Source organism: Gekko japonicus, unplaced genomic scaffold (genome assembly GCF_001447785.1).
Source record: "Gekko japonicus isolate JY-2015 unplaced genomic scaffold, Gekko_japonicus_V1.1 scaffold452, whole genome shotgun sequence".
Lineage (NCBI taxonomy): Eukaryota > Metazoa > Chordata > Lepidosauria > Squamata > Gekkonidae > Gekko > Gekko japonicus.
In genome coordinates this window covers 669,545-694,576 of record NW_015167545.1, presented here as the reverse complement: position 1 = coordinate 694,576, position 25,032 = coordinate 669,545, and the positions used below count along the sequence as shown (strand labels likewise).

The window sequence follows — 25,032 nt, the reverse complement described above, 5'->3', positions numbered from 1 at the left end:
GCGACAGCATTTCGGGTGTCCCCCCCCCCCCCCAACTCCGGACCAGAATATTATTGGACTCGGTTGGTGGAATTGACTTACGGAACTTGCTCCCACTAGATGGAGTGATGACCGCTCACTTAGATGGCTTCCTTTCAAGGGTGGGGGGTTTGGATGAGAAAAGGAAATTCATCATTGGATGTAGTTCATCGCAGCCCCGATGGCTAAGGGGACCCTTGGGATGGGGGGGGGGGAGAGATCAGAGGAAGGCTTTTGACTCGATGGAAAATAGAAATCCAGTAGCACCTTAAAGACTTAACACCATTTATTTCCCTAGGAGAATTCATGAGGCAGAACCCCCTTCATTTCTGTCTGAAGAAGAGTGCTGTGACTTTGAAAGCTCATGGTGAAATAAACATAGTCTTGAAGATGCCATTGGAATTTGCTATGTTATTAACATGGCTACCTCTTTGCAAGGTGCCATTGTCTTTAGGTCCTGCCCTTCTAGGGGGCAGCTAGGTAGCAGTTGTGAGAACAGAGATCAAAAAGCAGGATATGAAGTGTTATGGAAAAGCATAGGTGTTGGGAAAGTTTTGTCAGCTGCTGATCAGACTGGGCAATTCTGGGCTACTTGAGTGATCATTCTGGCTCCAAATAAGGCACCTGCCATTATTGTTCTTTGAGCCCTGCTTCTGATGCCACGCTGCCTTGCCCCTCTGGCTACCCTTTACTTAAGCGGTGACCTGTACCCTCTCAAAAGATTCTTAGGGAATCTTACAACATAGAATGTGTTTTAATTCAGTGTGTGTGTTTGTGTGTATAAACTTTTCCCCTCCAGATCTTGCCTTTTTTCTAGCCTCTCCATTTTTGTCCTTGTTCTCTCCCCCCCTTCTCGGTTTCCAAATGATGGTTGTGATGTCACTCTCGTGGTCTATAGGATATATTGCATGAGGAGGACTCAGTAATTGTTTACAGCTCTCTAGTTGAAGACGGATGGCTTGAGTTGGCAGCCCGGTTAGTTTTGCAGCACAAGTATGCTGTCATGCAGGTCTCTTTGGGCTTAAAAGGCAGGGGATGAGCAAAGAAAAGCAGCAGATTCTGATACAAAGGCATGGTTGCTCTCTCCGCATAGCAAACAAATGAGTGGCATTGGGGGAAGGGCTGTACTTTCAGTATATTCTCAATAACCTGCACCTATAAAATTAGACTAGAATTTGATGGTTCTCTCTTTTTTTTAATTCTACAGGCTTGTATCTGGTGCTGGAGATATCAAGCTTACCAAAGATGGCAATGTACTGCTTCATGAGATGGTGAGTCATTTCTTCAAACGGAGGGGAAAGAAGTGCTGGATTGAACCTGGGAAGCTCTGGGCTCAAATCCCCTCTCTGCTATAATGCTCACTAGGTGACCTTGGGCCATCTGCACTTGCCCTGGCAGATCTGTGGCTACCGGGGGGGGGGGGATTTGGGGGCAGTGCCCCCAAAGATGAGCCCTACACCCCCAGGGAGGATGCCAGACCCCAATGCACCCACCCTTGGTGCACCGCAGTCCTTATCCTGCCCGCTGTGGCCTCGCTGTCATGCTCAGCCGCAGCAGGAGGAGCCAGTGGGGTGTCGGGATGGGCCATTCTCTGTGCCTCATGGGCTGGTGGAGGCATGCTAATGGTTCTTCTCCTCTTACCTTTCAAAAGTAAGAGGAGCCGGCAGCACCACTAGCTCGCCTCTCTGCCGCACGAGGCATAGAGAATGGCCCGCCTCGGCTCTCCTCCCTCAGCAGCAGCCGCCCACAGCCCTACCTGCCTGCCTCATCAACTGTCCTTCTCCCTCTCCGTTCCTGGCATATTCCTCCATTAATGGAGAAGGAGGAGGAGAGTCATTTCCGGGTAACGTCACCACTTCAGGGGGCCCCCCTCACCAAAAATGTTCTGGATACATTCTGGCTACGGGGCTGCACTTAACTCAGCCTGCACTACCTCACGGAGTTGTTAGGATAAAGCTGAGGAGGGGAGAACCATGTACAGCACCTTGAACTTGCAGAAAAGGCAGAATAACAAGCTGACAAATAAAGCACCAAAAACCTAATCATAATATAGACCAGGAATGTAATTTTCTCTCTCAGAGAGGCGTAGCTTTGAAGACAATAGAATACCTTTTAAGCCATGTAAAATCTAGCTTAAAGATAGTACTACTCAACTGTCTTTGGGAAACAGAAACGATGCTTTTAAGATCAGTGCAGCAGCTTGGATGTTGTACAGAAGTCCATGGCAAGGGCTAATGTTTTCCTTTATACTGTTAAACCTTGAACACAAATTCTGAAATGCAAAGTTAGATGCTTGTTAATAATGACTAGTACAGCCATCTCAGAAACGTCTCACTCAGTCTTTTAAGAGGCTGTTCCTGACTGTTCATTGGTTAAGTTTGGATGGTGGCTTGGGGGGAGGATTTGTACTGCTGTGTGTCTGTGAGTTGGCCAAGTACAGCAAGGCTGGTTGGGAAGCCCAGCAATCTTGGGTCGCTGCAGTAATGAGAACTGGATGCTTTTGCCATTGCTTATTTCTTTATGTGTTCCTCAGCAAATCCAGCACCCAACAGCCTCCTTGATAGCCAAAGTAGCAACAGCACAGGATGACATCACCGGAGATGGTACGACTTCCAATGTCCTCATCATTGGGGAGCTGCTCAAGCAGGCTGACCTTTATATTTCAGAGGTATGTCTGTGTGTTAGACAACAAGAAGTGAGCATTCAGCAATCTGGCTGCATTAACCATATTTTACTACCATTATGTTTTGGAAGCAACACGTTAATTGTTGCTGATTCAGATTGAAGTCCATTGCCATAGCGGTGCTGACTTTATATGTGCCTCTGCATAAGGGGGAATTGGGTGTTTAGTCTCTGAAACCAGGGCATCTGTTTTAACAAAGATCAATTCTACTCTTGTCAGGTTGGACTTTCATGTGTTCAGATCATTTGTGGCTTTGTGGCATGATTGACTGTGGCAGCACACAGATATGTTGAACCTTCTAACACCCCAAGTTTGCACAGTGAACACCCAAGTGGGCTACATAGCTCTTTTGGCATAACTCTGTGCTAGAATAATGTGTACTTTACCCTCTACATAGGAAGGGAACGTCTTTCCTATGTATTCAAAAGGACAGTACAGTTTGCATAGACTCATGGAAATGCCATCTTCTTGTACCCAAGAAGGTGATAGACATATCCAGAGATTCATTATTAAATTATTTCCCCCCTTTTGCCAAGTAAAGCAGCACTGAAAGTGAGGAAGATGCATTCATTTTTCTGTTTATTCTTGTGTCAGGGCTTGCACCCTCGAATAGTTACCGAAGGGTTTGAGGCTGCAAAGGAGAAAGCCCTTCAGGTCCTGGAGCAAGTCAAAGTAACAAAAGAAATGGATAGAGAAACACTGATCGATGTTGCCAAAACCTCTCTTCGCACCAAGGTGCATGCTGAACTTGCTGATGTCTTAACGGAGGTAAGCGTTTAAGTGGCTTCATTTTTTCCCACACTTTCTAAGTAATTGTGTGCAGCTTTCATATTTAAACAGGGAGGGGAGGTGATGACCATCTGGGGGAATGGGTAGAAGATGGTGATGTTTTTTATAGGACTGTCCTCTTCCTCCCACCGCCAGGCTGTAGTGGATTCTGTTCTGGCAATCCAAAAACCAGGCGAGCCGATTGACCTCTACATGGTTGAGATTATGGAAATGAAGCACAAGTCTGAAACTGACACAACGTAGGTACAAAACCTGCTCTTTTTACAAGGAGCTTTTAGGCCGAACCTGACTCTGTGCTGCTTTTCTCTTATTTACTCTCATATTTATTTTTGTTTATCATTTTGGTTGGTTTTAAAATGTTGTTTTGAATTGGCTCTGGGTGGAAATGGCAAGATACAGCATTTTGGAACGAAACAAAAGATTAACGTGGTCAGTGTTGCCTTGCATGTTTTAACCAGCCTGACAGCTCATGGAACTCCCACAGTCCCCATCATACAATCTTTCCCAACTGGTGGGACACAGCAGTGCGCTTAGACGGCTGTTAGTCTTGGCTATCCAGCACTTTCTCTTTAGCCACAAGATGAGCTTCAGGCAGAACTCTTCGCTTTATCGGCCCAGCCAAGGCTGCACTTCACCCTCAAAGCAGTTTTACAAGGCGTATAAAACAGGAAAGAGAATGGAACTCAAACTAGAAATATTTGTCTGAGGGCATGGACGAATTCTGCATTGGCTTCTATAGTAGCTAATGGAGTCAGACACCATGCGAGAACAAAGTCTCTGTCTCGAACATTCGTGATGGCATGCTGTGTCTCAGGCAGCATGCCTGCATCAGAAACAGATACACAGCTGGATTCTTTGCTGGGCAGCAGGAGCCTGCATGGTGGGGGGGTGCCTGTGGCTGTGTGTAAGAGAACTTTAATTCCTAACTGAAGCAAACGGCTTTTTACCAGGTTGATCAGAGGGCTCGTCTTGGATCATGGTGCACGTCATCCTGACATGAAGAAGAGAGTCGAAGATGCTTTCATTCTAACTTGCAATGTTTCATTGGAGTATGAAAAAACGTGAGTTTTGGATGGGCTCCAAGAGGGGGGAATGGGTCTCTTCTGCAGTGGTTCTTTAACAGTGCTTCTTGTGTCTCATGAAATTCTGCAGCCTTCCGACTCTACCAGCCTCCTCTCATGCTACATTAAGCCCTGATCCATTTTTTGCCTGTTGACACGCTGGTTATGTAGCTTTAACATATCAGCATCCAAATAACATGGTTGGTTGCTTGTTTTCAGAGAAGTAAACTCTGGATTCTTCTATAAGAGTGCGGAAGAAAGGGAGAAGCTAGTGAAAGCAGAAAGGAAGTTCATTGAAGAGAGAGTGAACAAAATTATCGAATTAAAAAGAAGCGTCTGCAAAGATACTAATAAAGGCTTCGTTGTGATCAACCAGAAGGTGAGATTAGAGGCTTAGTGTTAGTGACCTAACTGTGGGCACAAATGAAGCTTTTTCTAGGGTGGCAGGGTTAGCGATGCACGGATGTCGATGAATGTTGTGAAATGCTTTGAGAAGATCACCTTATCTTTGACTGATCCTCAGTATTTTTTTTCCAGGGGATTGACCCTTTCTCCTTGGATGCCCTTGCAAAAGAAGGGATTATAGCTTTGCGCAGAGCAAAACGCAGGAACATGGAGAGGTCAGTATCTAGAATGAAAGCTTGTATAGAGTGACTACAGAACGGCCTCCATTAGCTAATTGATTATCCTGCTTAGTCCTGTTCCCAAAGAGTTGCACCCAGATACCTTTGGGGAAAATGTGCTGGGTAGCCGCATGGGCTTCACTTCTGTAAAGATCTATCAGCTAGACAGTTTGCATGTCTGCTGATGTAGTTTTTTGAAAGAAAGTGCTTCCAGGTCCTCTCCCAATAAAACATTTGGCAGCACCAAGGTTGTATGCCTCGGTGTTCAGTTGCCCAGCCTGGATTTCCTCGTCTGACACAGAACAGAACATTGGAGGGAATCCATCCTGCTTGGGATATTTTTTACTGTGACTACTGTGTATACAGCACACTCAATTATGTGTTTGGTCTTCAGTTTGTCTCCGATGCTTAGCTTTTTTTGGTGTGTGTTTTTTCTCCTGTCTACCACATTCACCTGCCTTGTGTTCTTTGGATACTGAAGTTAAGGTGGCCTTTCACAGGAGGATGATGTTGTAAGACATTGTGAAACTGGGAGGTTCCTCTGCCCCCTCTGTCATCTGGGATTGTAGCAATGCTAGAAATGTAGGCTGTCTTCTTCCCCTTCCAGGTTGACCCTTGCTTGTGGAGGTGATGCTATGAATTCAGTAGAAGACATCTCTATTGACTGCCTGGGATATGCAGGCCTTGTCTATGAATACACACTGGTATGTGTAAACATTTTCCTCTTTTTTGTTTTATTATTGTTATGGCTGGCTTCCAGTGGAAGCGCTGTGAATTTGGTTATACTGTTGCTCGACGAATATGCAAGGGTGAACCTACCTGTCAGTGCTTTTTGGGATCAGCAATGGCTAATAGCTGCCTAGACTCTGGGAAAGGAGTTGCAGTGGTTTTAAAATAGCAGCTGAATGGCAGATTGTCAGAGGTTGTTTCAGCCACCCTTTTGGATTTTTTTTCTGTGTTCCTCAGTGAATTGGAGGAGGCAGCCCAGCCAGTCGCAGCATGTGATCAGCGGTTTGCCTTTGTATTGGCAGTCTGTGTTACTCAGGTGCCCTCTTGCTTCTTATCTTTGCATAGGGTGAAGAGAAGTTCACCTTCATTGAAAAATGCAACAACCCTCGCTCTGTGACTCTGTTGATCCGGGGGCCCAATAAGCACACTCTGATGCAAATAAAGGATGCGATCAGAGACGGGCTCCGTGCTGTCAAAAACGCTATTGAGGATGGTGAGTCATGGTTAGAAGTGCCTCCTGGAATGTCAGTAGTGCTGGGGACACCGCTGCTTCAAAGGGGAAATGAATTTGACTGCAGAACTGCTTGCTGCCCAGGATTGTGAGGCAACTGCCAGCAGGAACGGAGCAGCATCACAGTTACAAGACGTTACCTATTTGTTTCAATCTGGCCTGCCTTCTGTTCATGAAACTTCAAGACAGTATACTATAGGAATCATCCCAGGAGGTCTCTTGTCTACTTGGGTGGTTCCTCTGAATAAATGTATGTCCGTCTTAAGTTTTTCCATTTAAAATGATAACTCCCAGCAAGTTTTTCTGTTGCTAGCCACTGAAGACTGCTGCTACGCTCAGGACTGAATTTGAGCATAGCGGGCGCCTTGTGTGTTTTCTGTGGTTCATGTAGCCCGTTTGATTATTGTGGTGTCCTTTCACAGGCTGCGTCGTTCCAGGTGCCGGAGCAGTCGAGGTAGCTATAGCCGATGCCCTTGTGAAACACAAGAAATCTATCAAAGGAAGGGCCCAACTTGGGGTTCAGGCTTTTGCCGATGCGCTGCTTATCATTCCTAAGGTATGAAACTTTAGCAAATTATACTGATTATCTTGCTTTGAAATGCAAGGGCTTGGGGGATACAATACCCCAGAGAGGTTCAATCTGAGAAGTATGTTGCAAGGGTGCAGTGGAAAGTGAAATGCCTGATACGTACGTGTGTGTGTGTGTGTGTGTGTGTGTGTGTGTGTGTGTGTGTTCCACCAAGTTGCAGCTGACTTATGGAGACCCCATAGGATTTTCGAGGCAAGAGACATTCGGAGGTGACTTGCCATTGCCTTCTGCTGTGCAGCAGCCCTAGGATTCTTTGGTGTTCTCCCATGCATATGCTGACCCTGCTCAGCTTCTGAGATCAGGCTAGCCTGGACCATCTGGATCGTATCCTGTGGTTTAATTGTTTACAATGGGCACTCAAGGTGACAGATTACTTGAGCAGTGGATATAGTGCTAACGAAACTAAAGTATTTTAACTTTTGATTCTGTCAGGTTCTTGCTCAGAACTCGGGCTTCGATTCTCAGGAGACACTTGTGAAAGTTCAGGCAGAATATGCTGAGTCAGGACAACTTGTCGGTGTCGATCTAAACACTGGTAAGGGTGCAGAAAAGTGTGTGTGTGGTTTTGGGCTGAACAGACTCTACAGTGGACTGCGATCAAAGCTAAATTGTGTGATTCAAATATTATTTGTGCCACTGAGTAACTGTGGACCCTTGTGTGGTTTAAACCCCCCCCCCCCCCACCTCATGCAACTTTAAAAACAAGCGGCCCGCTTGGACACGTACTGGAGAATGGGCCTGTATCCTTGGTTGGGCCCAAGTGTTTGGCTGGCCTGCTTGTCTCCGTGGAAACCAGTGGAGCCACACTGAAGTGCTCGGGGGTGTGAACAGATTCTGCAGAAAGTCTCGTTATTGGATAACTGAAGCAAGCAGAACAGTTGTTGAGAACAGCATCTCTTGTGTTTGCAGGTGAGCCGGTGATGGCAGGAGCTGCCGGAATCTGGGATAATTACAATGTTAAAAAGCAGTTACTTCATTCATGGTAAGCGAAACACTAAGGGAGTCTTAAATAGCAATAACTTAGGAAAAGGTACTCCCGGAGGTATGGTCTGTATTGCAAGCCAACGATTAGGCTAGTAGACTTGCGTGTATTTTTTTCTATGGGGTAGCAAGGGTTTCTCTCTGAACGGCAAAAAAAGAAAAAGTCCCAGACCATCTTAGAAATCTGTGGACCACTTCTAAAGAAGGAATCCTGTGTAATGCTTAGGCTGGGTTGGGTCTTGGAGACAGTACAACTAATACAAACTTCCCTGTTTTTCTTTTCTTAGCACCGTGATCGCTAGCAACATTCTCCTGGTTGATGAAATAATGCGAGCCGGAATGTCGTCTCTCAAAGGCTGAGCTTCAAAGCCCTCTGACCAGCGAGCACTTGTGCCCTGTGTCTCTAAATCCAGTACATGTCCTCCCTTTTCCCCCAGCATCCAGCTTCAGAGTAACAGGAGGAATTGTCACTTTCCCTCTTCAGGAGCTTGGCCACCCATGCTTCTGTTCTGAAATTGGTTACTATTTATTTTTTACATGCACTGAACTAGTACATCTGAAGTTACTGTCTTTCTACCCAATAAAATAGTTCTGCTCTCGGCATAGGCTGCAGGGTCGTTAATATCTGAGCTTTGACTTTAAGAGTGGTGTCTATTGGTAGAAGAAAGTAGGGGAAACTGGAGTGCCAATCGGGCCAGTTCAGCTTGCTCAATAAGAGCTTGTAAAGCCTCAGTTACCCACAATTGTTCTGTGTACTGGTCATGCCACTGCTGATGTTCTGTAGAAAGGAAGTGATTTGTTTTGTGAGCTCTTAGGCCTAGGGGATGGTGGTTTGGAAGGGGGGCACTAAAAGGTTTTTCCTGCTATCCATTATTCTCCATTTGAGCATGTTCTTTTTCCCCACCCCCCACCCCCTGGAAAGAAAACACTCCTTGTATTCAGTGTGTTTGCAGCGCTCAGGGCAGCACATGCAGTTATTCCGGTCTCTAGTCTCTCTGATGGGAGGGAAGGAGAGCCTGAGGTCACCCAGTGAACAGCAGGGACTTAGGCCCAAGACAGGCCCCACTGCTGGACCTCCTGATGGCGCCTGGTGTTTCTGGCCACTGTGTGACAGTGTTGGACTAGATGCATTCTGGTGGTGGAAAGTGCTGTCAAGTCACAGCCGACTTACGTTGACCCCTCATGGGATTTTCAAGGCAGGAGATGAACAGAGGTGGTCTGCCATTGCCTGTCTCTGTGTAGCAACCCTGGACTTCCTTGGTGGTCTCCCGTCCAAGTTCTCACCAGGGCCAACTCTGCTTAGCTTCCAAGATCTGATGACAGCAATCTGGGCCATCCAGGTCAGGGTGCAGCCACTCACGGCCATCCTGTAATGCCTAGGTTAGTATAGCCTGTAACTTGGATTTGCTGAGAAAAGGTCACTTAGTTCTCTTGTCATTCTTCATCCAGCAAGGATAGCAACAATCTTTCCCACTTCCCTTTCAAATGCCACTTGGAGTGGTGAAGATCAGTCATATCCAGGATATGATGAGGTGCAGGTACAGGGTTGCATTTAGGGTCAGTAACACAGTTGAAAACAAGTGTGCAAACCACGCATCCTTAGACCACGTGCAGATTTCTCTCCAGTTTGGTTCCACAGGAAAAAGTGGTAAATCTCCACTAGTACTGGGATTCACATGCAACTGGCCAATAGCTTAAATTTCCTATGAAAGGCAGATGTTTCTACAAATCAGGCCCGGGTGTGATGTGTCAGGTGCTACACTGGTGCATTTGACTGCAGGCTACTTCTTACCACTGGTGTCCTCCCTCCAGGTTTATTAGGGCATTTCTAAGTAACAGGCCGGCTGTGGGATCAGAACCTCTTCAAGGCAAAAGTAACCATCACTCCAAGCTATGGCTCAAGATTTAATTCCTGCATCTCTCAAAAGGATTGGGGTGGGGCTTCTGTTTGGCAGGCTGCTGCCAATCACATTAAGAAGGTTCCCTATCCCTGATGGGTCACAGGCCAAAGTGAGTGCAGCATCTTTTCCCCTCCCATCCAGTTGTGTCAAACCCAAGGCCAAGTATAAAGTAGATTAGTATCCAAACCATAGGGTATTCTGTGTGCACATTTAACTTTCAGAGCTATAAAAGCAACTCACCCCACCTTACCCTGAAACTCCCCTTGACATAAAAAGGAAAGAATTTGGGGGAGGGGACTCCCATGCACAGTACTGAGCCAGCCTCATTAGGTCCAAGGAGATAGCTTGTAAATATAAGATCACAGGCCTGCACTTCTAAGCACATTGACTGAAACTGGTATGTTGCGGCAGAAAATAAACAGGGCTATTGCTTTTAGGGTTGCCAGCCTTCGGGTACTGCCTGGAGATCTCCCATTGTCACGACTGATGTCCAGACGATACAACGCTATTCCCTTGTAGAAAATGGCTGCTTTGGAGGGTGACTCTCTAGCATTATATACAGAGGTACCCCCTCCTCAAACCCCACCTTCCCCAGGCCCCACCCCAAAATCTCCAGATGCAGCAACCCTCCTGCGACGCTCCAAAGTCTTAAAATTTTAGACCACTATAAACTTGTGGATTTAGAGCCCACTGTTTCCATGCAATGAATGGATCCTCACTATTCAGGTTTTTAAAAAAACCACACACTATATTTTTTTCAAAGGTGGGATTAAAGGGCCGTGAAATGCAGACAGTCCAGATCCAACAAAGAAAACCTCGGTGTCCGTTCCTCAGCTACACGCATCTCATAAGAACTGAACGCGTAACGCGTTTATTATTTCCGAATCAGAGCGCGCAGAAACGGCCTGGGTTTCGGATTTTGATTTCGTGCTCCGGCCCTTGATACACCGCAACCCAGTCCGCGCATGCTGCCTAGGGAGTAAGCAATACTGAACGCCAGGGGGCTTTCTGTCGAGTAAGCATGCGCGGGGGCTGCCTTCTCAGCGCCCAGATAAGGAGGGCGGAACCTTCTCACGGGCGGCGGCGGCGGCGGCGGCTGCTGTGTTGGCCCCGGAAGCGATTGCCTGGCTGGTGTCGCTCAGCTGGGCTGGCGTTTGCGCGCGTTGGAAAGAGCAGGGAAGCCGTAAGCGGCTGCCCTTTTGCCCATGCGATCCTGCGCAGCTCTGCCCGGGGCGCTGCTGGCCCTCCTACTTCCTACGTGGGCCGTGGCCGGCGCCAGCTCCAAGCAGAAGAGTGAGTCGCATTACTTTACCCTCCCCTAAGGTGGCCACCTTTCAGGTAGGGCCTGGAGATCTCCCGGAATTACAACTCATATCCGGACTACAGAGATCAGTTCCCCTGGAGGAAACGGCCGCATTGAAGGGCAGACTCTATAGGATTTTACCCGGCTGAGGTCTCTCCCATCCTCAAACTGCATCCTCCCCAGGCTGGGGGATAGGATTGCCACCTCCAGGTGCAGAAATTCCTGGAGAGTTGCAGGGTGGAGCCTGAGGAGGGCGGGTTTAGGGAGGGGAGGGACTTCAGTGGGATATAGTGCTGTTGAGTCCACCTTCCAAAGCTGTCATTTTCTCTAGGTGAACTGATTCCTGTCTCCTGGATATCAGTTGTAATAGCAGGAGCTCTCCAGCCACCACCTGGAGTTTGGCAACCCTACTGGTGGTGCTGGTGAAAAGGGCTGTGAAGTCACAGCCAAGTTCTGGTGACCCCAGAGGATTTTCAAGGGAAGAGATGTTCAGAGGTGGTTTGCCATTGCCTGACTTGGTGTAGCTACCCTGGCTACACCCCCCAAATCCCCAGGAATTTCTGCACCCAGAGTTGGCAACCCTATTTGGTCTTGTTTTACCTCACCTCTCCCCCCCCCCCTTAAAATATTTGTCCTCTGTTAGAAGCCTTTTGCCACCTTTTGGGAGAAACCAATAAATGGGGGCTTTGACTTGCAAAAGAAATAATCTATATTTCTTCTTCCTGTTACATTTTTTTACAGTTAAATATTTTGGCGCCTGAGAATTTACACTCCCAATTAGTTTGTGGGGGGGGGGGGGTAGCTTCTGCTGACTCAATTTCTGGGGCTGGATGTTTGGGTTGTTCTCTTTACACTTTCACAAAACACATGCATTCTTCCCAGTTTCCCCTGCTGTCAGCAGAGCTATTACTGATTTAGGTACATGATTCTCTTCCTCCTCTTCACAACATCTAGTGGGGTAGGTCAGGCTGAAAGTGACTGGCATGTAATGACCCAATAAGTTTCGTGTTGGAGGAGGGATTTGAACCTGGGGCTCTCCTCAGCCCTAGTCCCAGCACTCTTACGGCTACACTGTGCTGCCTCTGAAATTACACCTTTGCCTTTGATTTACATCTTTCTCTCAGCGGTCAGACAAGATGAAAACGCGGTACGACTCTCCGGTGGGAAGTTCCAAATGGGAACAAGCTTATTTGATAGCAAAAGTGAAGACGGGCCCCCCAGGGAGGTGACAGTCAAGCCGTTTCTGATGGACAAATATCCTGTCAGAAATAGAGATTTCCGGTAAGGGCCAGACTCCATACTTGCTTGCTTCACAGATGAAATGGGCTGTGATTGTATTTACAGTTGAAACGCTGCAAATCCTGTGTAATGATAATTGTACCATTTTATGTAGCGCTTGAGAGGAGACAAGGTGCTTTGCATAGGCCAATTCACCCCTTCCGTACAACAGGCCTATAAGGTAGGCAAGTATCATTAGCCCCCGGTGGCAGGAACTGATGACTAATGATCCGTTTGAGATGGTATTGTCCATGCTTCGTGGTCTGAGGCAGAAGATACTGCTGACACCTGCATGAAATCCTTTAACAGGAGATGGCGAGGACTGAACCTGGCATCTTTTGCATGCATGGCTGGTGATCTTCAGCTCTAGTTCTCTTTCCCCTCCTTGCTATCTCAAGAGCTCAATACAGGAGCAAGATTTAAATCAGGAATATCCTGGACCCCAGCTGAACCTTTTGGCCACTGGGTTGTTGTAGCTCTTGAGCTGTTTGTCAAATTCTTAGTCAAGAGACTCCCAACAACACTCTCTTTGGCAGTGATTTGTTAATTGAGATGTCAGCATGATCCAAGCTAGTACAGTACCATGTCAGAACTGAGGTTCAGGCGGCAAAAGCCAAAGATATAGACAGTTCAAACGAAGATCCCTCTAACCTAACCATTCACATGTCTCAGCCAGCCCGCCTAGACCCTTTCCCTTCCCCCCCCCCCCCCCCCCGGAATATACGATCTTGTTACTTACAATAGCAAGTTGGCACAGTTTCGTTCTTAGGGACATTCCTTTAGGAGGAAGGTATCTTAAGGAAGAGTTACGACGCCTAGGATAGAGCAGTTCACACACTCAGCCATTCACCCCCCGTAGGAATTTCCCTCCCCGCTGTAACTATGGCAAACTAAGTGAGTTTGACACTGTTTACCACTCATTAGTATATGATACTTAGATATCTTTGAGTGCAACGCATTAAAACGAGAATTTGTGGAAGATGGAATCTATAGAGGTTAATGGGATGAAACCACTAGGGAAATAAAGAGAACATGGCTCAAGCCTTTGAGAAGTCAGTCTGGTCTGGTGGTTGGTGCCAGATATTTCTACTGTATAAGGAAAAGGGTGGGAACACTTCTAAATGTTGTGCCACCAGATCTTAACATGGGGGGGGGGATTGTATTTGGCAACAGGGAGTTCGTGCAAGATCGGAAGTACAAAACGGAAGCAGAGGAGTTTGGATGGAGTTTTGTTTTCGAGGATTTTGTACCTGAAAATCTTAAGAAGAAAGTGACACAAAAATTACAGGTAAAAAAACGGCACTGGACATTAACAACATCCTTCAAGATATAGTCCACGAAACTGAGGCTAATCTGTGTGCCTGTTTCTATTACTTAATACAAATAAAAAAACTGATAGCTGGATGTGTTCTGTCTGTGACTCCTCCCCTGCCTTCCAGCCGTTGGCAGAACTACTGTGATGTCACACAAGGCGCAGAAGCATTCTAAATTTGAAAGGCACAAACTCAGTGACTGAATACTGAAATTTACTATAGATGATGGGGAAAAAATAGAAATATATATGCTGAGGGAAGGGGTTGGGAGCAATGCCTCTTACCTGAAAGAAAAGCTTAATTGTTTCAAATGCTCAACGTCCTCCTGAGACAATAGGACAGAAATGGCATCTTCATAAAAATTCCTGTTGCTGCTCCTTTTAAAAATATATGACGGGGAAGGTGAGCATTGGGTAATGGGAGGGAGGGGGGAGACTTAGATGCAGCAAGACTAAGTTTGCTTGGGAAAGAGGATGGGTGTACTCCAACCCCCCCCCCCAGGTTTAAATTCTGCCCCAGTGTAACTCTAATTTCCATAATCAGTTCTAATGAAGATGAGGCTTTTCAGGATCCCCGGCTACAAGAAAGCACATTTGGCAACTCCCCTGGCTACAGAGTCCTCTCCAGCTGCTGCTTGTACCCTCTGAATCAACCATAAGATCTGGAAACGTGCTGGTTTGTTTTGGTTTTGTGAGGGATAGTAACCATTCTCAGAACACTGGGTTTCTGTGGTGGTGCACTGGCATCAAATCACAGTATAGAGATGTAGCCCCTGGGTTCCCCCCCCCCCCTTAAATCTCCCTTTCAGGCTGTTTCTCAACAGTGCTGTTTCTAAAAATACAAATGGAGACAGAATGCTGTTGTTTTTTAATGGGAAGGGGGGCTGCGTTGTGTTAATGCCAGTGACAGTTTTACTCACCTTGAACCCATTTGTGTTTTCTCCTTTCAGTCTGCACCTTGGTGGCTTCCTATAGAGAAAGCATTTTGGAGGCAGGTGAGCCAGAGCAAAGGGTAAGGGGAGTCCAGTAAAACTAAATGAGAGCCAGTTTGGTGTAGTGGTTAAGTGTGCGGACTCTAATCTGGGAGAACCGGGTTTGATTCCCCACTCCTCCACTTGCACCTGCTGATGTGACCTTGGGTCGGCCACACGCTCTGGCACAGCTGTTCCTGAAAAAGAGCAGTTTGTGTCAGAGCTCTCTCAGCCCCACCCACCTCACAGGGTGTCTGTTGTGGGGAGGGGAAGGGAAAGGAGTTTGTAAGCCGCTCTGAGACTCCAAGTGAAGGGTGGGGTATAAATCCCATCTCTTCTTCTCTTCTTCTTCTAAATGAATATGGGATTCATAGTCCAAGACTTTGATTCACAAACGGTTACGCTGAAGGTTTAGTGCTGGAATTTGGATCTGCCATGCAGGAAACCCGAACTCAGATCCCAGCTAGTGCAAAGTTAATTTGTGGGAGGGGCTGTGGCTCAGTGGTGGAGCACCGGCTTTTCATTCCTGATTCAATCCCCGGTGTCTCCACTCAAAGGAGCGGGAGATGGCAAAGACCTTTTTCTGCCCAAGACCTTAGAGAGCCGCAGTCAGACAGAGGAGACAACGACTAGATCAAGGGTCCCCAACCTTTTTTGGGCCTATGGGCCCCTTTGGAATTCCGATGCAGTGGGGTGGGCACACCACAAAATGGCTGACACAGGAGATGGAGCCAGCTGACATGGCTGCCGCAGGAGACAGAGCCACACACATGGAAGAAACCTAAGGGCCAGGGAAATGAGAGGTAAATACACTGGGAAAGAGAACTGAGAGAGAATAAAATCAAGACAGTGGTGGCAGCCGCTGCTGCTGTAGCATTATTTTAATCTGCACAACCAGTTGGATCTCCAGTGGCCAGTCAGAAGTCCTGCTGGGTAAGAGCCCCCACTTGTCCTCGCCCACTTTCTAAAAGACTTGGTGGGCACCGTGTTGGGGACCCCTGGGCTAGATGAACTGAGTGTCTGATTTAATATAAGGCAGCTTTGTATCAAAGAGAGAGGTGGTGTGTGGTAATGCTTAGAATGTTGTTTTTGGACTTGGAAGACACAATTTCAAATCGTTACCCGGCTTGGAAGCTCATTGGGTACCATATGACCATTTATTGATTTGATTTGATTTATACCCCATCCTTCCCTGCAAGCAGACTCAGTGTGGATCACAACTCACTCTTGGCCTAGCCTATCTCACATGGTAACAAAGAGGAAGGAAGAACCGTGCACACTGTCTCGAACTCTTCAGAGAAGAGGCAGGTTGAAAATGTGACTGATGAATAATAATAATATTGTATGGCATTGTGTGTAATAGCCAGAAGATCATAAGATTGTCTGGCAGGCAGAAGTTCTAGCTCTTTTAGTGGTATGCACCACTAGGTGGCGAGCTAGACTTGTTTTTAAGGCAAGAGACATTTCAGAGGTGGTTTGCCATTGCCTGCCTCCGCATTATGACCCTGGTATTCCTTGGAGGTCACCCTTCCAAATACTAGCCAAGGCCAGCCCTGCTTCGCTTCCAAGGTCTGACGAGATTGGGCTAGCCTGGGCTATCCAGGTCAGGGCGACAGGCAGATAATTTAAGGAGTGCCATGGGTCGGTGACAGAATACCTCCTTTGCATGCGGAAGGTCCCCAGTTGGATCCCTGACATTTCCACTTAGCAGCAGGGTTTGGGAAACGTCCTCTTTCCGCCTGAGCGCTTGGAGGGCTGCTACCAAATCGAATGATGTTTAGCTAAACGGATGGATGGGCCGAGTCTGTATAAGGCAGCTTCATCTCTTTGCGTGGACCGCAAAACGTAGCCTCCGGCTTGTGTCATATCGGTGTTGTGGACAGATGCCCAACCTGCTCAGAGAAATTCCCATCAGCCTGCAGGTCCTGGATCGGGCATCAAGGACCAGCTGGACCACCCGGTGTTGCATGTCAGCTGGAACGACGCCAGAGCCTTTTGCGCATGGAAAGGGAAGAGGCTTCCGACAGAAGCAGAGTGGGAGTTTGCCGCCCGGGGAGGACTGGAGAGTACGTAAGCAAGGGCCTTAGACGGCCACTGAGGCTCTGCCGGAGTTGTGCCAGTCCCATAGAAAAACAATCAAGGCTAGATGAGTTGATCAGATGATGGTGGCCCAAACAGACTGGTGCCTTGTCCCTTCGAATATGGTTTTTCCAAGTGCAGCTCCTTCCTTGTGTGTGGTTCATTTCTTCGGAATAGTGTGTGAGGAGGTCTTGCAGTCAGGAACACTTCTGTTTTTGGCTGTTTGTAGGATCTGCTGCTGTATAGCCTTCCTTTCACCATGGCTTAAAATACAGTTAAAACCCAGAGGATTGTCGGAACACTGTTAAAACGAAGCACAAATACAGCCATCAAAAGCATGCAGCTGGGCAGCAAACTGGCTTTGATCTTCATAAGAACATAAGAGATGCCAATGTTGGATCAGGCCAAAGGCCCATTCAGTCCAACACTCTGTACCACACAGTGGCCAGAAATACCAGTGCCATCATGAGGTCCACCAGTGGGGCCAGGACATTAGAAGCCCTCCCACTGTTGACCCCCCCCCCAAGCACCAAGATGACATAGCATCACTTGCCCCAGAGTCCCTATCTATACCTTGTGGCTAATAGCCACTGATGGACCTCTGTTCCATATGCTTATCTAATTCCCTTTTGAAGCCGTCCATGCTTGTAGCCGCCACCACTTCCTGTGGCAGTGAATTCCAAGGGTTAATCACTCTTTGGTCTTCCTGCATCCTTGAGGCGGAGCCAGCCAACCCCCCCCTCCACCTCCCCCATCCCCAGCCAACCCTCAAAAAATGATATAAATTTGTTTTTGGAGAATCCACATTTAATACTGGCTTCAGCTTTCTGTTCTGAAAGACACAAGCCAACCAACATGTCCAGACCAAAATAAGTCTTTGTAAATCCTCCGGCATTCTTTTAAGGAGTTTAATAGCAAGTAGGGTTGCCAGCTTTGGCTTGGGAAATACCTGGAGATTTGGGGGGTGGAGCCTAGGGAGGGTGGCGTTTGGGGAGGGACCTCAGGAGGGAATAATGCCCTCCAATGCAGCAGTTTTCTCTGGGAGAACGGATCTTGGTTGTTTGGAGATCCATTGTAATAGGCGAGAGATCTCGAGGTGCCACCTGGAGATTGGCAACCCTAATCATAAGAGACGAAAAACCCTGCGGGTGGATAACCGTGTTAGGTAAGGGACCAGGAAGCTAACTGCTATGGGGTGGGTTAACACAATCTCTCTTTCCCATTTTTGGTAGACAGGCTGTATCCGTGGGGAAACAAATTCCTGGCCAACCGCACAAACCTGTGGCAGGTAGGAAAACAGAACCTGTTGTGACACTGAGAGAAGGCGTTGACCGCCCTGTCCTCATTCTTGGAGGCGTCTGGTCTAACCGCCACACAAAAGGTGACGCTGGACTCGACGGTTATTCATTCTAAACTTGCGGGGCTGACTCTTATGATCAGAACATCAGGCCAGGCTCAGTCCTTGGCGCTGAGGTCCGTGTAACATCAGTCCTGCCTGAGCTTTCTTTTTCCTGCTCCCAGGGGAAGATCAGCAGAAACTAGAAGACCACTTTCATCTCACTTACTGCCCAGATTTTATGCTGGGAAGATGGGGAGATCCTGGCCAGTGTTCCCTCTAGCTGAGTTAGCGTAAGCTAGCTCACAGTTTTTCAGCCTCTAGCTCACGCATTTTTGCCTTAGCTCAGGAAGGATGGCTCCAGAGCAAGCTAATTTATGCAGCAGACAAATCGCCTGTTCACAACTTTAATGCCAGTAGCTCGGAATGTAGAATTTTTGCACACAAGACTCCACAGCTTAGAGGGAACATTGATCCTGGCCCTGGTCTCTGGATTATTTCTGATCCTGGTCCGTTCTGGTGACTGGCTTAAAAGGCTTGGGTTCCAAATTGGCTGTTTCGTGTCCAGTCCTTGTTGAGAGCCCTCTGGGGCAAGTGTTTAGAATGTTAACGTTAGACCGAGGAGACTTTCTTTGAAGATAAAATGGGGCAAAGCAGTGCTGTATGCCTCTCTGAGGTCTTGGAGGAAAGGTGGGTGAAAAATGTGAACGATGGCTTCCTTAAACTGTTTTTGGGATCAGGGTGAGGTGGCTTCTTCCCCCTGCATCGTAGAATGGGGGAGGAGCACCTCAGGATCTTTTGCGACCATCACAGAGCACACAAGTGTGAATTATGCACCCTTCCTCAGCCCTACTAGGAATATTGATGCCCCAAGTGGCAATTAGCAAGCTTGTGCCATTGAGACAGCCTAAACTGTTTGTGAGAAGATACCCTCCTTTTTTGCCTACAGGGCAGCTTCCCTGACATGGACACAGCTGAAGATGGCTACCACGGAGTTTCCCCAGTGGCAGCATTCCCTCCACAAAACAGCTATGGTAAGGAAGCCTTCCCTTGGCCTCAGCCACTGGCATGTGTAGATATACTCTGGGGACTAGATGGGGGTACCTGTGACGTCCTCACTTATTGGGGAGATGGTTTTACCTTTAAAACACTCTGTGTACCTAAACTTGGTAGATTTCTGCTGCCACCAGGAATTTAAAATTCCAAATCTCTCTCTTTTGGTAGAATGACCTGGGCTCTGGGCACTTCAGAGGACTATGTGGCCCTGAGGAAGGACTATTCTGATTTCTGGGATATGCTTAAACAAAAATTATTTATTTAATAAAGAACAAAATAGGTTTCTGGTTATTTTGAACTGTTGCTGATGTAAGGAACTTGTAAATATAACTGGCAAAGCTTGGTGTCACAAACAGCCTCTCAAACTCCCAAAACTCCATTCTGACAGACATAGAGACCTCAGTCTAATCTCTCTCTCTCTCATCTATATAGCCCCACAGGCTGAACTCTTTGTCTTATTCACACAGAATAGACTCAAAACTCATATTCACACAGAATAGACTCAAAACTCATATTCACACAGAACAGACTCAAAAACTCCCATAGTCTCACAGACTGAATCACTCTCATAGACACCACTCCTCCCACACTCTGTCATCAGCCAATCATATCACACTTATCTCCCTCTATCACTTTTATTACAGTACTGCAGTCAAACTAAACATTTAAAGAAACACACACACCAAAACATGAAATCATTACAGTACCTGATATAAGTTTTCATAAAAAAAGGTTGCACAATGTTTTTGTGTTTATTAATCATGGGGGGAGGTGGAAGGCTAGAGTCCTCTTCCTTGGAAACCGAACTCTTTCCTCTGAAACCCCTCAGCCTTCTTTGACTTCTCGGAGGCATTTCTGAGGCTCAGACAGATCAAGATGGGTAGCCGTGTTAGTCTGTCTGTAGCAGTAGAAAAGAGTCCAGTAGCTGTATCTGAAGAAGTGAGCAGTGACTCACGAAAGCTCCTGCCCTGCCACAAATTTTGTTAGTCTTTAAGGTGCCACTGGACTCTTACTCTTTTCTACTGGGGCTCAGATGTTGAGCATCTGCTTTGTGTGCAGAAAGTTAAAAATAATCTCATGTAGCAGGTTTCCCAGGGACCCTGTAAAGCCACTGTCAGACAGAGGAGACAAGACTAAGCTAGAGGGACTAACGGTATCATTTTGTGCTAGGCAACTTTGAGGGGTTCATTCCAGCACTGTTTTTTTTCTTTTCAGTTTATAATGAATTTTATTAGAAGATAAGTCAAGTATACATAAACAAGCATACTGTTTAAACATTAATACCAACTGTAAGTGCAGATACATATATCACAATGCCATCTATTAACATGTCATCAGAATCATCCTATGACCATGTCCTTGTCACTTTCTTGTGATTTTCCAATTGTTCTACTATTCCTAAAGTAATAATGTATAATAAATCCAGATATATTTTAGAAAGACCTCAAAAGTAATGTATGATAGTGCTCGGACCATAAAAATTTCTCAAAGATGTATCCATTCTGCATATCTAGAATTCGCTGGTAATACATCGTTTTCTGTACAATATGTTATAAGAGGACGCCATTTTCGAATGAATCTGGAATTGGATCGGGCATACCCTTGTGTGTGTGACTCATATCTATCTGCTACTTTATCCATCACAAAGTGGTCCCAACATTTATTCCTCCATTGAGCAATAGAAGGGGCATTCCAGCACTGTTATTGCCATATTAAGGACTAGAAACTTGAAACGGTCATTAGATATGGTGACCCTCACGATCAGCTGCTTTCCTGCTAATTGCAAACTTAATGGCTGTCAGTGGGGGGGATGAAACGGGACCACCCTTGGCAAGGTGGGGTGTTTTTTTTGCCTATTTGGGAGACTCCCCAGGTATGCAGAAGGCCATTAATGTGTAAATTAGAAAAAGAACCCCAACACCCAATTGCCCAATGAGGACTGGTCATTATCAATGAACAAATTCTTCTTGGCTCAGTCATCGTTCTCCCGAATGTGTTCTTTGCCCATTACATCCCTGGGGGCTAGAGCCCATGCTTCTGGGATTAGGGGCAAGAGTTTTTGGCTCAACGTTAGGAAGAACTTCCTGACAGAGCAGTTCCTCAGTGGAACAGGCTTCCTCGGGAGGTGGTGGGCGCTCCTCCTTTGGAGGTTTTTAAGCAGAGGCTAGATGGCCATCTTTGACAGCAATGCTGATTCTGTGAATTTAGGCAGATTCCGATAGGAAGGCAGGAAGGGACGAAATGGGAAAGCTTTTTAGGGAAGGGTAATATTTACCAAATCTTGTAGAGGTCCAGGAACAGCAGCAAAATGGCCAGCATTTCATGGGGAGAAGAAACCTACAAAGTGGGGGTGCATGCTGTTGGTACCAGGAGCACACACTGCTACAGAGCAGGATACCATAATTTATAGGGCAAAACGTACCCTGGGGCAGGTTGATGTATTCACCCCCAAAACCAATAACTTATGGTTTTTTCTGGTGGACAAAAGGTGTGAAGGGCCTGATGAGCCTGCTAATGTTGGATGGGTAGGGCTAATGGGAATGGTGAATAGGTTTAAGTGTTGCTTAATTGTCGACTAATCAAGGGAAATGGACATAGGTTGTGGAGAAACGCCATTTTATGCCTATGTTTAAGTTGGTGTGGGCCAAATAGGAGGAGACCATGAAACCTGAGGTAGGCCTTGGCCTAGTCTCCTCCTCATTCCCCCCCCCCGTCTCCAACGAGCAGTCAGAGGGCAGCTCCCTAGAGAGGACAGGAAGTCCATCAAGGTTGTGAGGAGATCTGCCCCATAATGCTGCAGGAGGGAGAGTCACTTCCTGGGCGGGAAGGGCTGTTGGATATAGTGGAGCTTTTGGGCGGGAAGCCAGTCTGTGAGAATTGAGGGCAGTCTGCCTGAAGTCTGGAGCCAGTCAGGCTGGAGGCTGCAGGAGGCAGAGGCCATGTTGGGAGTTGTGCTACTCTAACTTCCTCCAATGAAAACAAGTCATGTGTGCCTGCCCTGCAGACCATCTAGACAGGGTATGTGTAGTGAAGGGAGAGATGGAGCGATTTATTATCCACCTTTATTTTAATTCTTCAGTTCACTGTTAATATGCCTGTATATAGTTAAGTGTTTTCAAAATAAATTCTTTTACTGTTGACCCTGAGAAGTCCCTCTGTACCACATAGTTCCCCCAGCCACTTGGACACGCTAAGAGTGGGTTGGGGACTCCCTGAGGAGGAGAATAAGGGCAAAACAGTCAGTTGCCAACTCTCCAGGGGAGCCCCGAATATTACCAGGGTTCCTAGCGACAGCAGAGGGAGGTTAGGAGGCTGTCCCGCCTAACCAGAGCCCAAGACAGGGACAGTGGTGGCAGCAATACCCGGAGGCAGTAGTGAAAAACTGCCCCTTCAGGTGCCAGGTCAGGCAAAGGAGGGGTGGGCAGAGCGGGGTCTGCCAGCTGACGCGGGCCCGTTCCGCCACATAGGTATTGATAGATCAAGATGGCGTGTTAGTCTGTAGCAGTAGAAAAATCCAGTAGCACCTTAAAGGCTAACAAAATTTATGGTAGGGTATGAGCTTTTGTGAGTCACTGCTCACTTCTTCAGGTGTTGATGGGATTAATCCTGGGTGAACCAAAAGGTCTTGGGAGACACATTGCTCCAAATTATGCATCTCTCCAGGGTGTGGAAGGGAAACATTAACCAGCCAGTCACTCTGACTCTTCCAAAATACTTGCCCAGGCTTGTTTCTGACTGGCATCCATTTTTGTTTTCTTTTAGGCCAGGCAGTGCCCTGCGCATGATTTTGGGGTGACATTAAAGAAGGGTGTTTATGTTTCTCTCTAACCGCTAAACTGCCCTTCTGCAGGAGGAGGGGTCCGACTGCTAATTGGACTAGATGACCCTTTGAGTCCCTTCCAGCTCTGTGTTTCTAAGACCCAAGAAGGCAGGGGTGTATGTCTTTAGTGTGGACTGGATGTTTTCTCCAGTGAATCACCAGCCATTTTTGTATCCCAGGGATCTATGACCTGCTAGGAAACACATGGGAATGGACTGCCTCAGCCTATCGCCCTCCCGGACGTACCTCCCGCCAGCCTGCTCAGGAGATGCATGTCTTGCGGGGAGCCTCTTGGATTGACACGGTGGATGGGATGGCAAATCACAAGGCTCGGGTGACGACAAGGTGGGTGTAGCTCATGGAAGCTCTTTGCATTGGCTTTTGCTGGCTAGTTGGCACCCCGTTTCCACCCTCCAGGACTGACGTCATCTGTTATAAGGGGCATTCCATCCTGTATGTGAGAAAAACAGGACTGCATCTTTTAAGATGGCAGCTGCTATTCAAGTTTTTTTTGCACATTTGTTTCAATATACATTTTAAGAACACATCCAGGACCTCCTTAATCAGGGATGAACTTTTTAAGCAATCACAGAAACTTAATCGCTAAATCAGCTAAACCAAGGCCCCGGTCACACGGGCAGGAAACTGCGGGGGGGAAGCGTGGCTGTTTGCCCCGGGGCAAACTAACATGCAGTAAAGCGATCATACCTCCTGTGGAGGTTCTGTGGAGGTACCGTGGAGCTTCCGTGGTTACGGAGAGGCGTCGATCACAACACATGCCTGTGCGCAACAAAGAAGCGCGCGGCGCGGCGAACTGGTTTTCTTTTTTTGTGTACACTACGAATGCGCATGCTCCGTTGGGTGCGTGTGCGCAACCACGGAGACTTGGGAACAAAAAAACCCTTCTTCGCAAGGGGACATGGGCGGGCGCTGGATGCCACCGGAAACGCGATCAGACGCCCGCCCTTGTCCCGCAGTTTCCGGAAACTAGTACCTCCGAGGTACTAGTTTTTTGCTGCGCGTTTTCAGGAGGAAGCCTCGGTTGTGCCACAGAAGCGCTACGCTCCCCAGATGTGCTGGTGAGATCGCGCCCGGAAACTCCGCCTGTCTTCCGTATGTCTTGCGTGGCTAATGTTGCGTGTGACCGCAGCCCATGTTCCCTAACAAGGTGCCCACTGAGCTTTTTAGAATGTTGGTTGGGCTACTTTAAGGCAGGTTGCCCTCCTTCAAATGAAGGAGTTTTCCACTGGAGAATCAAAACTGTTCAGCGCCTGGTTTTCCCTCAGCCATTGTTTGGTTCCATTTACTTTTCAGTCTTTCCTTCTTCCCAGGGGATGTTAGGAGGGAGACAGTACATTTGGCTCCGCCTCCTTCAGTGGCCATTTTGGTTTCGGTCCTGCTTCTTGCAGTAGCCATTTTGGAGTGGCACGCACCACCCTCTTGCAAAATTGTCTTGAGCCTGCTTGTCAGGCAAGGCGGGGTATGGGTATAAATACAAATAATAAATAAATAAATTCCAAAGGTGCCCACTAGCTCAAGAAGCTTGGGGACCCCGGAGCTAAATGCCGTTTTATTCCCTAGGATGGGGAACACGCCAGACTCTGCCTCGGACAACCTGAGCTTCCGTTGTGCTGCCAGTCTCTCCCTGGAAAGTGTGAGCAAAAACACAGAACTCTGAAGGGGATCGTCTCCAAACAAGGGCTTGGATCTTTTCTCCTGTGGAGAGCAGTCACGAGAGCAGTGAATTTTAGGACCGGATCAAGATTCATGTTCTGATGCTCCTAGTGGGGACCAAAGATTAGTATGCAATAAAGAAAAGGCTTCCGTTGGTTGTAACATGGGCATCTACATTCTATGGAGAAACGCTGTGAAAAGATGCCATAAATGGATCATAGCCCCCAGGTCTGTTTCTAGAGCTCAGAACAGAACAGATCCTTTGTGTATAGGAGAAATTCCAGGTACATGTGAAGGCCCGGAAAAAAAACTGGAAAA

The 25,032-nt window shown here is 47.3% G+C and overlaps 2 protein-coding genes across 2 annotated transcripts in view; both read left to right on the top strand.

Moving 5' to 3' along the window:
* CCT6A (chaperonin containing TCP1 subunit 6A) overlaps positions 1-8,585 on the top strand; it is an 8,948-nt gene extending 363 nt beyond the window's left edge. Inside the window, exons 2-14 of the mRNA XM_015413653.1 lie at positions 1,226-1,289; positions 2,552-2,686; positions 3,296-3,469; positions 3,626-3,729; positions 4,441-4,551; positions 4,771-4,930; positions 5,089-5,171; positions 5,782-5,878; positions 6,249-6,396; positions 6,837-6,970; positions 7,436-7,538; positions 7,913-7,985; positions 8,272-8,585. Coding sequence (XP_015269139.1) covers positions 1,226-1,289; positions 2,552-2,686; positions 3,296-3,469; positions 3,626-3,729; positions 4,441-4,551; positions 4,771-4,930; positions 5,089-5,171; positions 5,782-5,878; positions 6,249-6,396; positions 6,837-6,970; positions 7,436-7,538; positions 7,913-7,985; positions 8,272-8,344 — 1,459 coding nt within the window. The 3' untranslated portion in view covers positions 8,345-8,585. The remainder of the gene's footprint in view (positions 1-1,225; positions 1,290-2,551; positions 2,687-3,295; positions 3,470-3,625; positions 3,730-4,440; positions 4,552-4,770; positions 4,931-5,088; positions 5,172-5,781; positions 5,879-6,248; positions 6,397-6,836; positions 6,971-7,435; positions 7,539-7,912; positions 7,986-8,271) is intronic.
* Positions 8,586-11,001: 2,416 nt separating this feature from the next.
* SUMF2 (sulfatase modifying factor 2) lies at positions 11,002-25,030 on the top strand. Its single transcript, XM_015413655.1, has 9 exons — positions 11,002-11,178; positions 12,313-12,469; positions 13,640-13,754; positions 14,729-14,773; positions 16,665-16,815; positions 18,061-18,116; positions 19,114-19,198; positions 23,220-23,385; positions 24,622-25,030. Exons 1-9 carry the CDS (start codon positions 11,091-11,093, stop codon positions 24,716-24,718), a joined length of 960 nt encoding a protein of 319 aa, XP_015269141.1. The 5' UTR covers positions 11,002-11,090; the 3' UTR covers positions 24,719-25,030.
* The last annotated feature ends 2 nt before the right edge of the window (positions 25,031-25,032 follow it).

Bases quoted from the DNA above. Each gene is read 5' to 3' on its own strand.
- SUMF2 (XM_015413655.1), top strand. From the start codon at position 11,091: ATGCGATCCTGCGCAGCTCTGCCCGGGGCGCTGCTGGCCCTCCTACTT. The intron at 13,755-14,728 runs GTAAAAAAACGG...TTCTCCTTTCAG, and splicing joins AAGTGACACAAAAATTACAG to TCTGCACCTTGGTGGCTTCC. The intron at 14,774-16,664 runs GTGAGCCAGAGC...AATTCCCATCAG, and splicing joins AGAAAGCATTTTGGAGGCAG to CCTGCAGGTCCTGGATCGGG.